The 15,266-nt window shown below is 36.3% G+C and overlaps 1 protein-coding gene across 1 annotated transcript; it reads right to left on the reverse strand.

Annotated features, from left to right (window-relative positions):
* Positions 1-4,675: 4,675 nt before the first annotated feature.
* On the reverse strand, positions 4,676-12,907 carry LOC114274311 (Reticulon family protein). Its single transcript, XM_028216201.2, has 4 exons — positions 12,480-12,907; positions 11,738-11,879; positions 5,799-5,868; positions 4,676-4,942 (listed from the first exon to the last, which is right to left on the reverse strand). The coding sequence occupies exons 1-4, from the start codon at positions 12,713-12,715 to the stop codon at positions 4,827-4,829; spliced, it is 564 nt and encodes a 187-aa protein (XP_028072002.2). The 5' UTR covers positions 12,716-12,907; the 3' UTR covers positions 4,676-4,826.
* Positions 12,908-15,266: the final 2,359 nt, after the last annotated feature.

The following is a 15,266-nucleotide window of genomic DNA, read 5'->3' on the forward strand; positions in this document are numbered from 1 at the left end:
TCCAAATCGAACCAAGTATGTCAATGTAAAAGAGAACCGTTTTTAATATAGAGCAACGGACAGAGAGAGAGAGAGAGAGAGAGATAGACTGAGATCAACAGACATAGAGACCTAGATGGACACTAATCGACAGAGGGACCGAAATCGACAGAGATCGACAGAGAAGAGACCCACATGGACACAGACAGACCAAGATCGCTGGAGACAGACCGAGATAAACAGGGATCAACAGAGAGAGACCGACATCGACACAGAGAGTCCAAGATCGATAGCCAATCTTTCAAAAAACTTTTGATTTGCGGCGGCGGTGCAAGTGGAGGTGCCGATCTCAGAAGGCTGTGAGCACCGGAGCCCACCGACGCTTGGGTGGTCAGCAGGGGTCACGAACCCTTTGATTTGTTCAGTGGTTGTCTCAATTGATTTATGAACACTTCGAAATGTTACTCCTTTTGTGTTTACTACTTTGAGATGAACATATGTTACTCCTTCTGTGTTTACAAAAATTTTGAAATGAACCCTTTATTACTCCTTTTCTGGTTATCAACACTTTGAAATGTTACTCCTTCATACTTTTCGTGAAAATATTTACACCATTTTTGAAAAGTTACTCCTTTTGTGTAAGAATTGTTGGCATAAGATTTATACTTTTTCTTCGAACTTACACCTTTTGTGAAAGCCCAACTTAAAGCTATTTCGAAAGTCACTTATACCTTTTGTGAAAAAAAAATTCATGAATTTTCCACCTTTTGCTTAAGCTTACACCTTTTCCTGAAAATACATACACCATTTTTGAAAAGTTACTCCTTTTGTGTAAGAATTTTTGGCATAACATTTATACTTTTGCGCTTATATACTCTTTCACAAAAGGTGTAAGTTTGAAGAAAAAGTATAAATCTTATGACAAAAATTATTTCACAAAAGGAGTAACTTTTCAAAAAAAATATAAGCACTTCCACGAAAAGGTATAAGCTGAAGCAAAATGTGTAAATTTGATGAATTTATTTTTTCATAAAAGGTATAAGTGACTTCCGAAAAAGCTTTAAGTTGGGCTTTCACAAAAAGTGTAAGTTCGAAGAAAATGTATAAATCTTATGCCAAAAATTCTTACACAAAAGGAGTAACTTTTCAAAAAAAATATAAGCAGTTCCACGAAAAGGTATAAGCTTAAGCAAAAGGTGTAAATTTGATGAATTTATTTTTTCACAAAAGGTATAAGTGACTTCCGAAAAACCTTTAAGTTGGACTTTCACAAAAGGTGTAAGTTCGAAGAAAAGGTATAAATGTTATGCCAAAAAATCTTACACAAAAGGAGTAACTTTTCAAAGAAAATATAAGCACTTCCACGAAAAGGTATAAGCTTAAGCAAAAAGTGTAAATTTGATGAATTTATTTTTTCACAAAAGGTATAAGTGACTTCCAAAAAAGCTTTAAGTTGGACTTTCACAAAAGGTGTAAGTTCGGAGAAAACGTATAAATCTTATTCCACAAAGAGATGTAAGTAACTTCGCAAAACGTCTACGTTCGGTTTTTTTTGTAAGTTCCTAAAATCCAATCACACTGTATTTGTCTTGTTCAAATAATGGCAATGTGAGAGAGAAGGGCGTTTCGGAGGGCTTGGCCTTTCTCCTAGTAGAACTCCGTTTCAGAGAAGACGAGTCTGGGAGGGCTTGGAATAGCGACTCCAAGCCCAAATCCAACCAAGTATGTCAATGTAAAAGAGAACCGTTTTTAATATAGAGCAACGGATAGACAGAGAGAGAGAGACTGAGATAGACTGAGATCAACAGACATAGAGACCTAGATGGACACTGATCGACAAAGGGACCGAAATCGACAGAGATCGACAGAGAAGAGACCCACATGGACACAGACAGACCAAGATCGCTGGAGACAGACCGAGATAAACAGAGATCGACAGAGAGAGACCAACATCGACACAGAGAGACCAACATCGATAGCCAATCTTTCAAAAAACTTTTGATTTGCGATGGCGGTGCAAGTGGAGGTGCCGATCTCAGAAGGCTGTGAGCACCGGAGCCCACCGACGCTTGGGTGGTCAGCGGGGGTCACGACCCTTTGATTTGTTCAGTGGTTGTCTCAATTGGTTTATGAACACTTCGAAATGTTACTCCTTTTGTGTTTACTACTACTTTGAGATGAACATATGTTACTCCTTCTGTGTTTACGAACATTTTGAAATGAACCCTTTGTTACTCCTTTTCTGGTTATCAACACTTTGAAATGTTACTCCTTCATACTTTTCGTGAAAATATTTACACCATTTTTGAAAAGTTACTCCTTTTGTGTAAGAATTGTTGGCATAAGATTTATACTTTTTCTTCGAACTTACACCTTTTGTGAAAACCCAACTTAAAGCTATTTCGGAAGTCACTTATACCTTTTGTGAAGAAAAAAAAAATTCATGAATTTTGCACCTTTTGCTTAAACTTACACCTTTTCCTGAAAATACTTACACCATTTTTGAAAAGTTACTCCTTTTGTGTAAGAATTTTTGGCATAACATTTATACTTTTGTGCTTATATACTCTTTCACAAAAGGTGTAAGTTTGAAGAAAAAGTATAAATCTTATGACAAAAATTATTTCACAAAAGGAGTAACTTTTCAAAAAAAATATAAGCACTTCCACGAAAAGGTATAAGCTGAAGCAAAAGATGTAAATTTGATGAATTTATTTTTTCACAAAAGGTATAAGTGACTTCCGAAAAAGCTTTAAGTTGGGCTTCCACAAAAGGTGTAAGTTCGAAGAGAAGCTATAAATGTTATGCCAACAATTCTTACACAAAAGGAGTAACTTTTCAAAAAATGGTGTAAGTATTTTCACGAAAATGTGTAAGCTTAAGCAAAATGTATAAGTTTTCGTTTGTTTACACCTTTGGTAAGTCAACTCACAAAAGGAGTAAGTGTTCATAAAATGTGTAAATGATTTCACAGAAGGCGTAAGTTTTCAGAAAAATGTGTAACTTTTCAGAAATCAGTTACGCCTTTTTCTGAAATTCCTTACGCCTTTCGTGAAAATATACCCCTTTTGTGAAAACTTATACATTTTTTGTGACCATTTACACCTTTAGTCATATAATATATTATTTTATTAATTTACCTGGAAAGTGACTTGCTTAGCAGGTCACCAATGTGTAAGTTTTCAAATATTTTGATATAACCCAATACATACAAATGTGTAAATGCAAAATAAAATGGTGTAAGTGCCTTGCATACCATATGCAAGGCACACTTGAGAAAAGTCCTTTTGCTGTATTGTAGTATAAATCACTACACTAGAGTATGAAGCGTTTTACTTCTTTGCTCGTCTTTGGTGTGTGTGTGAGTAAATAAACCAATACATATATAGCAATGTTCTGTCTAAATTATACAAATTTGGATTTTTAATCCAACATTATTGTTTTTAATTTGTATAAGAAATAGCAATGAGAATATTAGTGAAAAATATAGATATCGATTGGTAGAGTTTTCTAAATATGATTTGATAATAGAGTTATATTTTGAGTTTGTGAGTTTTGAAATTATGATTTGAATGTGAAAATTTTGTTTGGTTATGAGTTTTGAAAAGAATTTTGAATTGAGTTTGAAATAAATGATATGACATGATATTCAATTCAAAAATTTACAATTCATAACGAAACACAATCTCAAATCCTATTCAAAGCTCATAAAAAAAATTTTAAAAATCCTAAAAGTTTTTTTTATTTAAAATATGAGTATAACAAGTGCCAAAAAATATATATAAATAAAATCAAACACGGTTCCGGTCAACCGGCCGGACGTTCAAGGTGTGTTCAGAAAGACGATCAGGTTAGCTAAATTTTCTTGGCTAAAAAGGAGTTTTCAAAAGCAGATGTGAAATTATAATTTGAAAATCCAAAACAAATGTCACACTCAAAAGTGAGGGTGAAAATATGTGTTTGCCATATATGTACATATATATGCTCTCAATGTATAGACAATCAATCTACATCAGCTCTTCAATGCCCGACATTTTACACGACTCACCATCAATAGCTCCAGCCTTCAAGAAAACTGCGAGTCTTCAACAATGCCACAAAGAAAGAGAAGCCAAAAAAGAAGAAAAAAATCATCATGAATATTGTCACTTTTTCTTCTTGGAAAATGCTTGGGGGTTACGAAGTTCTTGTTTGTAAGTCGTGAGGCAACTTTCAATTTCCAATGATAGAATAAAGATCCCTACACTCACAGTGAGTCCTTGCTCCTGCCATATGTAGCATTAAACAATGTTTGATGTTTTGGATACAACGGAACTTGTAAATAGGCTTTGTGGAGCAGTGTGGCGTGATTTTCAACTTGCATTTGAGATTATACTGCATAAAAGCATTATTTTACAAAGAAACAATTGGAAAGGGATGTTTGGGAAGTAAATTTTTATGTAAATTTTTTTAATTGTAAAATTTATTGGAGAAAAAAATTTTAATGTTTAGGAAGATAGTTGAGTTTTTTTGTGGTTGGATGTCATGTTTGTGAGAGAAAAAATGAAATGAATATGGAATTGGATATGATATTTTGTTTAGATTTGTTTTTTTTTTTATTTTACAAAAAGTTTGTCTTTTAGTGAAAAAAATCAAAAAAAACCCAAACCACAAACTTCCCAAACGCCACCTTAAGTTTGTTTTAAAAAATTTCTACTTCACTGAAACACTGCATTCATTGGATTGGAAAAAGACCAGCCACAAAAGTATAATTTTACAAAGGAACAATTGGGAAGTTAACTACGTAAAAAGCCAAGAGCCAAAAAAAAAATCACAATCTGTGCAAGCTGCCAACTCGAGCATGTAGATTACATGTTATCCTGCTCTAGATTTGTAGTCTCTCTCCTTCGAAGAAAGCGTGACAAACATGCACTGATCATCTGTGAGCTCTCTGCAAGCATGTAGAGGCAAAAAAAGCACAATCCTGTTTCAGCAAGAACAGACAATGGCAAGTTACATGTGTGCAATTTTTAGAAATAAAAAATAAATGGCAAAGAAAGAGAGATAGGGAAAACAAGATATGCAAAACATGGTAGATTTATTAATTTATGATTCAAACTCACCAGGGAACAACTGCTAATTAAAAATTCAAAATATGTGATCATGAAAATCTACTAAAAGAGATTTTTAACAGAAAGGAATCTAATATATTAAACAAAAGAAAAGTTTTAAAGCAAAACTTAAAGAGGGAGGCCACTTCCTATCCTTATTCAGAACAGATTGCAAACAAGGAGGGGCTTGAAGGTATATATGATCATTGTACAAGGAAGAAGCAGCAAGTTTACCCAAGACAAAAGCAGCTATATCCAAGATTTGTTTCTTCAAGACATTATTTCCCCACCACAAAAATATAAAATAAAATAAAATTCTGAATGACTTTGATGTTAAAATTCACTTTACAGTTGAATAAATTCTTTCGTATACTTCATATTTATAGGAAGCCTATGAAGATGTGCACAGAGTGCTTGCCAACTGACCCCACCAAGTTGTTGAGGCGCACCACCCACTCCTTCCCAAGTGGCACACAAAGACAGAGATGATATGTATAAAGAAAACTATAGAATAACATAAATCCTCTTTTCAAAAAAGTGGACAGCATATCAATCTTCGACTCTCTCAGTCCTCATCAAAATGGTGAAAAACAAATTAATATCCATCCACCACATGATATGTTGAAATTATCCAAACGCAAGATTCTATTGGTGGAGCATTAGACAAAGCATTGATGCTGTAACTGAAATTAAAGGAAATAAAGGAGAAGATGTAAATTGTCCACATACCAACATAAGCCATGGTAACACCTGAGACCAATCTTCCCAAAACAGATAGAAAGTAGAGGCTGACAACCACCTGTAGAGAAGAACAAACATAAGATCAAGTCTTCTAGTTAAGTTTGATGTTTTATATTCTCTTCTTACTGCAAGGGTTGCAAAAATATTACATGATAGGTCAATAAAAAAATAATTTGATAGCAGAGCCATCTCAGCCTCTCCCATTCAGAACTATTTACTGTCATTTCTTACTTAGGCCTCGTTTGGGAACAGGCTAATTTAGTAACTTTTTGGCTAATTGGCTAAAAAGGTAGGTAAAAAAAACTTGTATGTTTGGGATGACTTTTTGACTAATCACGAAAAACTGTGCAAAAAGTAGAGAGAAGCCGTAATTGTTGACTTTTAGGTATGACTAATTGACTAATTGGCTAATTTAGTAACTTTTTTGCTTTTTGGCTAAAACAGAGCCTTCCCAAACGAGGCCTTAGTCTGTTCAAGGGCCCACAAATTTGGCAAGTGACTGCACAGACTTTTAACATCAGTTTCTTGCTTCACTTAAAAAGTCAATTGTTAGCTTGAAATTCATTGTTGGGTCCATTTCCTAGCAACATGAGCTTAGAACTAGTGATGATCCAACACAGTATCATAGCTCTGGTTCTAGGAGATCCTGGCTTCAAGTCTAGTCACCCTTATTATCTATATCATTGTGCACTTTTGTTCTCTAGTTGTCTTTGTGCATCTTGTTCACTCAGTCTGTTTGCTTCTCCACGTGTGAGACAAGATCACACGTGAGGAGGAGTGTTAGCTTAATACCCTCATTTTGCACACACCCAAGGAGAGTTCAAAATGAGATGAAAGGCAAGAAAAGTAGCCAACCTACCTATTTGTTGCAAATGGGAATGAATAAAAAAGAGGCCTACCAAAAATACAAAGTAGATTGGGTGCAAAGTACTTGGTTCCCAAACTTTTCCAAAGCTGATAGAATTCTCATCAACTTTGTCATTTGGTTTGATAATTTTTCAAGCTACATAAAATTGACCAGCAGCCTAGCACACCTTACTGAGTTTAGCACATATGAGGACTTCCAAAATGTCCTAAATTTCAAAGTTCAATTTCTTCTACGTTAGGCCGAGTTTCATAGGGATATAAAACAAGAGGCTTATGGCGGAGGAAAGGATCTGGTGGAGATAAAGATGCACTCCGGCATATAAGAATGAAATTCAAGGTTAACCCATTATCTCCATTCTTCTCTCATTATTGGATATACTTCCATAATCTGATAAAGTTGTATTTTATATTTGTTACATTCTGTTATGATCTTGGTAGTGGTTATCACCTTTCTGTACTTATCTATAGTCATGTAAATTGATGCTATATATATGTGAATAAACATAAGCTCTGTGTGGTCAATTTTAGTAAATAACATTTGATTAATTACATTTCTGATATGGTATCAGAGCTTACCATGGCCACTGCTGTTTCTAACCCCACCTCATCCTCTGCTTCATGTTCCTCACCCTCTCTTATGCCCTTATCCAGTGCCCATCATTTTCTGTCCCTAAAGCTCACCTCCACCAATTACTTGTACTGGAAAACACAGCTCACTCCATTTTTGCATGGTCACGAGCTTCTTGGGTATGTTGATGGCACTTTTCCTTGTCCTCCATGCACCATATCTACTGATGGATCCTCCTCTCCTCAACCAAATCCTGCTCATCATTCCTGGGTTCGTCAAGATCGAATGTTAATGAGTCTTCTTATTGCCTCGTTATCAGAAGAAACTCTCCCTCTGGTTGTGGGTTTGTCTTCCTCTCATGCTGTGTGATCCACCCTCGAAGCTTCGTTAGCTTCGCCCTCTAATACCCGTATCCTCTCCCTCCATATGACTCTCCAACAGCTGCGCCAAGAGGATGCGTCGGTTTCCTCTTATCTTCATCGTGCAAAGGCTATTTCTGATGAACTTACTGCTGCGGGCTGTCCTGTTGCCCTTGCAGATTTTAACATCTACGTACTCAAAGGATTAAGCCCTGAATTCAAAGATCTTGTTACCACTATTGCTGCTCGACCAGACCCAGTTCCCTTTGCTGAACTGCATAGTCTTCTTCTTAGCCATGAGTTCATTAACAACAATTCCCTCATTCAGGCGGTGACTGCTCCTCCTCAACCTGCTGCTGCCACTGTTCCTGCTGCTCACCTTGTTCAACATGGTTCTTCCTCTCATTCTCGCACCCGTGGCAGCTGCGGTTCTCTTTATGATCGCTGTGGCTGTGGTGGCCTCAATCGTGGCGGTCGCAATCCTGGTGACAATCGTCCCTTCTCTTATGACAACCATTCTTTCCATGGTGATCATCGCCCTCGCTGTCAAATTTGCAATGGCGCTAATCATGTAGCTACTACTTGCTACCATCGTTTCAACCATGCCCAACCTCCTTTGGCACACATGGACTCCTTTTCACCCCATGCTCTCCCTCACTCTTATGATTGGTTTCTGGATACGGGCGCCATTCTCATCATGTCACTCCTGATCTCTCTCAACTCGGCCCTCATGAAAAGTATCGTGGCTCTGACACTCTTCGTGTCGGTAATGGTAAGGGCTTGTGTATCTCTAATATTGGTACTTCCACTCTTAGTTTTCCATCTTCTTCTTTTCATTTATCTAATGTTTTCCATGTTCCCACTCTTTCTAAATCTCTTCTCTCTGTTCATCAATTTTGCAAAGATAATTCTATCTTTTTCGAATTTCACTCTTCTTCTTTTTTTGTCAAGGACCGGGTCACCAAGAAAATTCTTCGGTGCGGACAGAATAAAGATGGTCTTTACCACTTTCAGCCTTCATCCACCATTCTTCCCAGACCATCCATTTTCAATGTTGAACGTGTTTCTCTTGAATGTTGGCATCGTCGTCTCGGTCATCCACATCGTCAAGCTCTCCGTCAAGTTCTTCGGGTCAATCAATTGCCATGTTCTAGTTCTTCCTTTCTCTTTCTTTGTACGGCTTGTCAACTTGGCAAGTCTTCTAGGCTTAGTTTAGGCCTTAGTCATTCAATAAGCTCTGCACCTTTAGAGTTGGTGTTTACTGCTGTATGGGGGCCATCTCCCCTTCTTTCCAATGACAGTTTTCGTTATTATGTCATTTTTGTGGATGATTTTTCTAAATTTATTTGGTATTATCCTATGGTACACAAATCTGATGTTTTCACAATTTTTCCAAAATTTCAAGCTATGGTTGAGCATCGCAAAATTCATAAATATTTTGAGCAACTTGGTATTATTCATCGATTGCCGTGTCCACACACCCATGAACAAAATGGTCCAGTTGAACGCCGTCATCGTCACATCGTTGAAACTGGTCTTTCCTTATTAGCTCATAGTTGTGTCCCGTCCAAATATTGAAACTACGTATTTGAGACGGCTGTCTACTTAATTAATCAACTTCCTACCAAGGTGCTCAATGGCCAATCCCTTTTTTTTACCCTCTATCATTCCTCTTCCCATTACACCTTTCTCAAAGTTTTTGGGTGTTTACGTTTTCCTTATCTTCGACCATATAACCAACATAAAATGGATTTCCGCTTTCTTCCTTGTGTTTTTCTTGGGTACAGTCCCTCTCATTTGGGTTATCGTTGTCTCGACCCCAAAACTGGCCGAATTTATATTGCCCGTCATGTTCGATTTGATGAGTTTAGTTTTCCTTTCTCTGGACCCTCTGTTCTAGGTCCTCTGCCATCTCCACCGACTTCTATCTTCTCTCCCTGGGTTTGCACTCCTTCAACTATTTCCTCCCATGTTCCTAGTTTTCAATCTATTCCCGATTTTCATGTACTGCCTCCTCCCTCTATTCGTACATCTCCACCACCTTCTCCTCGTCCTACCTCACATATGTCTCGGCCCTCCCTTCCAATTCCTTCCCCACCTTTGCCTCATCTTCCTCCTTCTTTGTCCAGCCCTTCTCCTAATGTTGCCCAATCCTCGGTGCCTGATTCGAGTGGTCTTAAGCTTCTTGTTGACCTTCATGGGTCCCCCCCTCCATCGTCCCCACCTCGTCGCACTCGTCCCATGGTTCTTCGTAATCACACCAAACAGTCATCTACTCCTCATGCTTTGGTTTCGCTCACTCACCTTCCTTCCCTAATTTCTCTGATATTGAACCGACATGTTTCACTGAAGCCAATAAATTTCCACAGTGGCGGGCTACAATGACTAAGGAAATCAATGCCTTAATTCGCAATGGGACTTGGTCTTTTGTTCCTTGTTCTCCTGCCATGAATCTTGTTGGTTGCAAGTGGGTATATCGAATTAAACGCAAAGCTGACGGTACTCTTGAGCGATACAAAGCTCGCTTAGTTGTCAAGGGATTAACCAACAATATGGTGTGGATTATTTGGAGACTTTCAGTCCTGTTGTCAAACCCACCACCATTCGGATTATTCTTTCCTTGGCTGTCTCTCATGGGTGGTCTATTCGTCAACTTGACGTTAATAATGCTTTTCTCCATGGTGTCCTTCATGAGGAAGTTTACATGTCTCAACCAATGGGTTTTGTTGATCCTGACCATCCATCCTATGTCTGTAAATTGCATCGTAGTCTCTATAGTCTCAAACAGGCTCCTCGGGCATGGTTTCATCGTCTTACAACTCACCTTACTCAATTTGGTTTTCAAGGTTCACAAGCTGATTCCTCTCTGTTTTATTATACACATGATGGGGTTCAGTTGTTTGCTAACTCAATCCAATATGCTTAATTGCAAGAGTGTTCACACTCCCATTTCTTCCTCTGTCCAACTTTCCAAAACCAATGGCAACCTACTCTCTGACCGTAGTTCCTATCGTCATATTGTTGGTAAGCTTCGGTACCTTTGTCTTACCCGTCCAGACCTCTCTTTTGCAGTCAACAAAGTTTGCCAATTTATGCATGCTCCCACAGAGGAACATTGGTCTACGGTTAAGCATATTCTCCGCTCTTTGCAGGGTACCGTCGATCTTGGTCTTGCCATCTCCAAGTCCGTTGTCTCCACCTTGCAGTCTTTTTCTGATTTTGATTGGGCAGGCTGTTTGGATGATAGGAAGTCCACTGGTGGGTTTGCTATTTATCTTGGCTCCAATTTGGTTTCTTGGTCTGCTCCCAAGCAAAAGACGGTTGCTCGGTCCTCCACAAAATCTGAATATAAAGCACTTGCGGACACTGCTGCGGAGCTCACTTGGGTTCAATCATTGCTGTTTGAATTGGGTATCTATCTTCCCTCTCCACCACTTCTTTGGTGTGATGATATTGCTGCCACTTACATGACCGCAAATCCCGTCTTCCATGCTCGCACCAAACATGTCGAAATAGATTTCCATTTTGTTCAAGATAAAGTAGCTCATGGCGATCTCACTGTTCAGTTTCTAAGTACCAAGGATCAAGTTGCTGATATTTTCACAAAGGGTCTTCCATCTTCTCAGTTTCGTTTTCTTCGACACAAGCTTAATGTCCTTCCCCAAAGACCATCAGCCTGACAGGGGCTATTGAAAATATAATCTGATAAAGTTGTATTTTATATTTGCTACATTTTGTTATGATCTTGGTAGTGGTTATCACCTTTCTGTACTTATCTATAGTCATGTAAATTGAGCTATATATAAACATAAGCTCTGTGTGGTCAATTTTAGTAAATAACATTTGATTAATTACGTTTCTGATACTCATTAAGCAAAAACATACATACTAAAAAGGGATATATAAATATATAGTAACTAGACATGTTGAATGGACTCACTTGATCCAATAGTCCATCAAACTTTCATCCATGTTATTTGGAAGAAGATTAAAGACGAAGCAATGATTACCAACATAAACAAGGGATTTAAATATATCATTAGTGGTCATACACAGATGACCGAAACTGAACATTCTTCAAATATTTGTAAAACTGCAAAAGTAACCCTGAATTTGTAAACCCAAAAAAATACCTTGAGAAACAACCTCTTATCATGGCCAGTTGCGGCAACCCTCAAAACAGACTCAGCAGCGCCTACAGTATTAGCCAAACAAGCAAATATGCTGTTGGCAGTGTCCTGAGAGATTTGCCACTCAAGGGGATCGACGGGCACTCTATTATAAGAAGAAGGGGGGAAAAAAACAAGGGAATTTGAAATTAGAAATGTTACCTACCACCATGATTACTTCATTGATATGCAGATATGTGTGTGCAGCATATGATTCTGTATATATTATTGGAAATTGAATTTGGTAATAGGAAGAATTATTACAGAATAGGAATCAAAGGGAAGAAAAAGCAGCTTAAAAAGGGCAATGAATATTTTTATTAAGCTTCAATTCAATGTGAATGAACACTTTGTATGCAGAGACTATTAAAATAGTTGTGCTAGTTAGTTTATTACAATTTCTAAAACAATTGTTCGGTAACAGATTAACGTGTGTGTGTGTGTGTGTGTGTGTGTTAGGTTTGGGGGAATTAAGAGAAGTTGCAAAACCTAGGGCATCAGCATAGATAATGGGGGTATTTCAAAATTTTGATAAAGTGAGGGAATTTGGAAAAATTGGAAGTCAAACATGAACGAATGCATAGATGTATGTATGTATAAACATGTGTGTGTGTGTGTGTGTGTGTGTGTGTGTGTGAGAGAGAGAGAGAGAGAGAGAGAGAGCGAGAGAGAGAGATGAGTAAAGAGTAAATAAAGAAAGACATACGAGATGTTGAGGTGGCGGAAGAGGAGGCCGAGAATGGCGAGAGAGGAGAGGAGGACAAGAAAGACGTCAGAGAGGAGGGTGAGTATGCTTGAATTCTTGTATGCGCAGTGGTAGTACACCAGACTCCCGCATATCATCCCTATCATCGCCTTCCCTCCTCCTCCTCCTCCTCCTCCTCCTCCTCCTCCTCCTCCGTCGCTGCTACTGCTGCTCTTGCACTCCGCCTCCTTCGTCATTCTCTCTCTCTCCCTCTCTCTCTGTGCAACGCAACGCAGTTGTGGTTCGGTTTCCCCAATTCCGATTCTATATTCCAATTCTTATTAATTCTGATTGGTCAACCTCTTCAATCTTCCGCCCAACATTCCATATTTTTTTTTTAGCAATAATGCCTCTATCAATCAATTGGTGGCGTTTTTCACAAGATTACTGCAATTAACATATCATTAATTATTTTTAATTTTTAATTTTTTAATTTTTTATTATAATAATGTTTTTAAATAAAATTATTAAAAAAGACATAAATAATTTTGGCACATCTAATCTTATAATTAAGTCCACACACACCATCACATCATGAGTTAAGGTTTATGAGAACACCTACCTCCATCATCACTCATCCATCTTTTCCAAATCCTACCTCCAAACCCTACTAACTCTCAAAACCTTGAAAATTCTTCGGAAGCAACATTTCAACAATAATGGTGATAACTATTTGATTACTTACACTTCTTCAGCAATGACAATGAATGAAAATTTTTTCATGAAATGAGATGAGTACAACAATTAAAATTCAGAGGAGATTCATAACTTTGATAGTGTTCTAAGCTCAGAAGAGATTGACCTTATAAGAATAAGTTTTTTTAGACAAAATGACAAAAATCATAAAAATTGTTCGTCATTTTTTTGAGACTGAACTCCCGAACATATGACCTAAATTTGGAAACACAGGCCCGAACATTTTTCATTTGTTCAGGACAAGTAATTGAACATTTCTTATTTCTTCAGGAACAAATAACCGAAAGTCATGGAGATCGCAGAACCCAAAAAAGAAAAATTTTAAATCAACAACAAAAAACTTTACATTTATTTTCTTATGTCATGAACAAGTATATAGAGATGAAGTAATAATCACTTTCGTAAGTTTTCTTAGAGCTTTGGGGAGAGAGACTTTTTGGAGTGTGGGGGTGTGCATTCAATTAAATAGGTAAACAATTTTCACAAATATAATTTTGGTATTATTTGAAAGGAAAAAATAAATTTTAAGGGTTTTAGAATTTGTAAGTAGAATCTAAGAAATGAAAGATTCAAAATAATTAATGGAATATTAATAGCTGCACTATTTTCATAATCATAAATAAAAAAACCAATTGGTGGTGTGGTGTCCTTCAAAATTTGACGTACAAAAATACAAATTTCTTATTACATTCATCTTTCTTAAAAATTTTAATATAGTTTTAATCTTTTTTTTAGTACGTTTAAAAAAACTGAGATTAATGTAAATAGTGTGAATTTTTTTTTTCAAAAGAAAAACTAAAAATAACCTTTAAAATTGTTGTTAGTATTAAAAAAAGTGTATAAAAATATAAATAAGTGTTTTAAAAAATATGAAGTGTATTGAAAATATAAATATTTTTTTTTACGTTTTGTATTTCTTATTAAAAGGATGTCATGAGCATGACTCAAATCTTAAGCAATTATATTAAATTTGCAAAACTTGCTTTATTTCATCCTCACTACCACAAATTTAGATAGGGACCAAAAAAAAAACTTCTAATTTATACCCAATTACTAATTGTTAAATTTGAACATTATCTAATTCGAGTTTATTTGTTGCTATGCTCCCATTTTATATACAGACATATCACATTTACACATTTAAGCAGTTTCTTTAACTTCACTGAAATAATAATAATAATAAGAGACTCCGTATCATTGAAGATGTATACTATTTTATTTTTATTTTGTATTCAAAAATGTTCAAAAAATTCTACCAAATGTCTCACATGGGTGTAAAATCCGCACAATGTAAATCTCAACCCATATGAGATATTTGATAAAAATTTTAAGATGTCTAACATTACTCTTTTATATTTCAAACTCATTAAGGCTAAGTCGCTAATATAAATTCTCAAGCTCTTTTTTTTTTCTTTTTTCTTGTTTCTTTTTTAATTAATGTTTACTCGAATCAAACTTTAAATTGGTGTCACATCTCCATCTCAATATAATCTCATTCCTTTTTTTTAAAACTTTAATGCCAATCCCAATTTTAATTTATTAATTACACCCATCACAGTTACCTTTAATCAATCATTCTAATTATCGATCTGCTCACACTGGATCAACCTTCCCTCCCCCAAGCATTTCCAAATAATCTTAATAATGGCGTATAATAATCCTTAAAAATAATTTATATAGTTTATACAACATTATCATCAGACTAATGGTGAGAGAAGGGCATATGATGATGACAAACGGTAAACTCTCTATCTTTTGCAGAGTAGGAAAGAATAATTCAATAACAATAATATTATACAAATATATAAAATGGTGCAACAAGCCTCTATATTATTCAAAAATAATAGTAATAACAAATTTAAAATGAATAAAGCTGAAACTTCCAGCAATGAGGTATGATGGGCTTTGCTCAGGGTCATTAACAACCCAAGAAAGATGGAACACTCAGCTTGAGATATGCATATGTGTGTGTATATACATATATAAACATCTCATAATTCTGTCTCCCTTTCAATTTACTTGAAACATGTATTTGAATTAAAAGCGACAAAC

Source organism: Camellia sinensis, chromosome 15 (genome assembly GCF_055761805.1).
Source record: "Camellia sinensis isolate YWXY chromosome 15, ASM5576180v1, whole genome shotgun sequence".
Classification (NCBI taxonomy): Eukaryota; Viridiplantae; Streptophyta; class Magnoliopsida; order Ericales; family Theaceae; genus Camellia; species Camellia sinensis.

Excerpts from the sequence above, each read along its gene's own strand:
- LOC114274311 (XM_028216201.2), bottom strand. The coding sequence starts at position 12,715 with ATGACGAAGGAGGCGGAGTGCAAGAGCAGCAGTAGCAGCGACGGAGGA. Across the intron at positions 11,880-12,479 it reads TTCCGCCACCTCAACATCTC|AGTGCCCGTCGATCCCCTTG; the intron begins GTATGTCTTTCT and ends TTCTTATAATAG. Across the intron at positions 4,943-5,798 it reads TGTTACCATGGCTTATGTTG|GATTGTGCTTTTTTTGCCTC; the intron begins GTATGTGGACAA and ends TTGCTGAAACAG.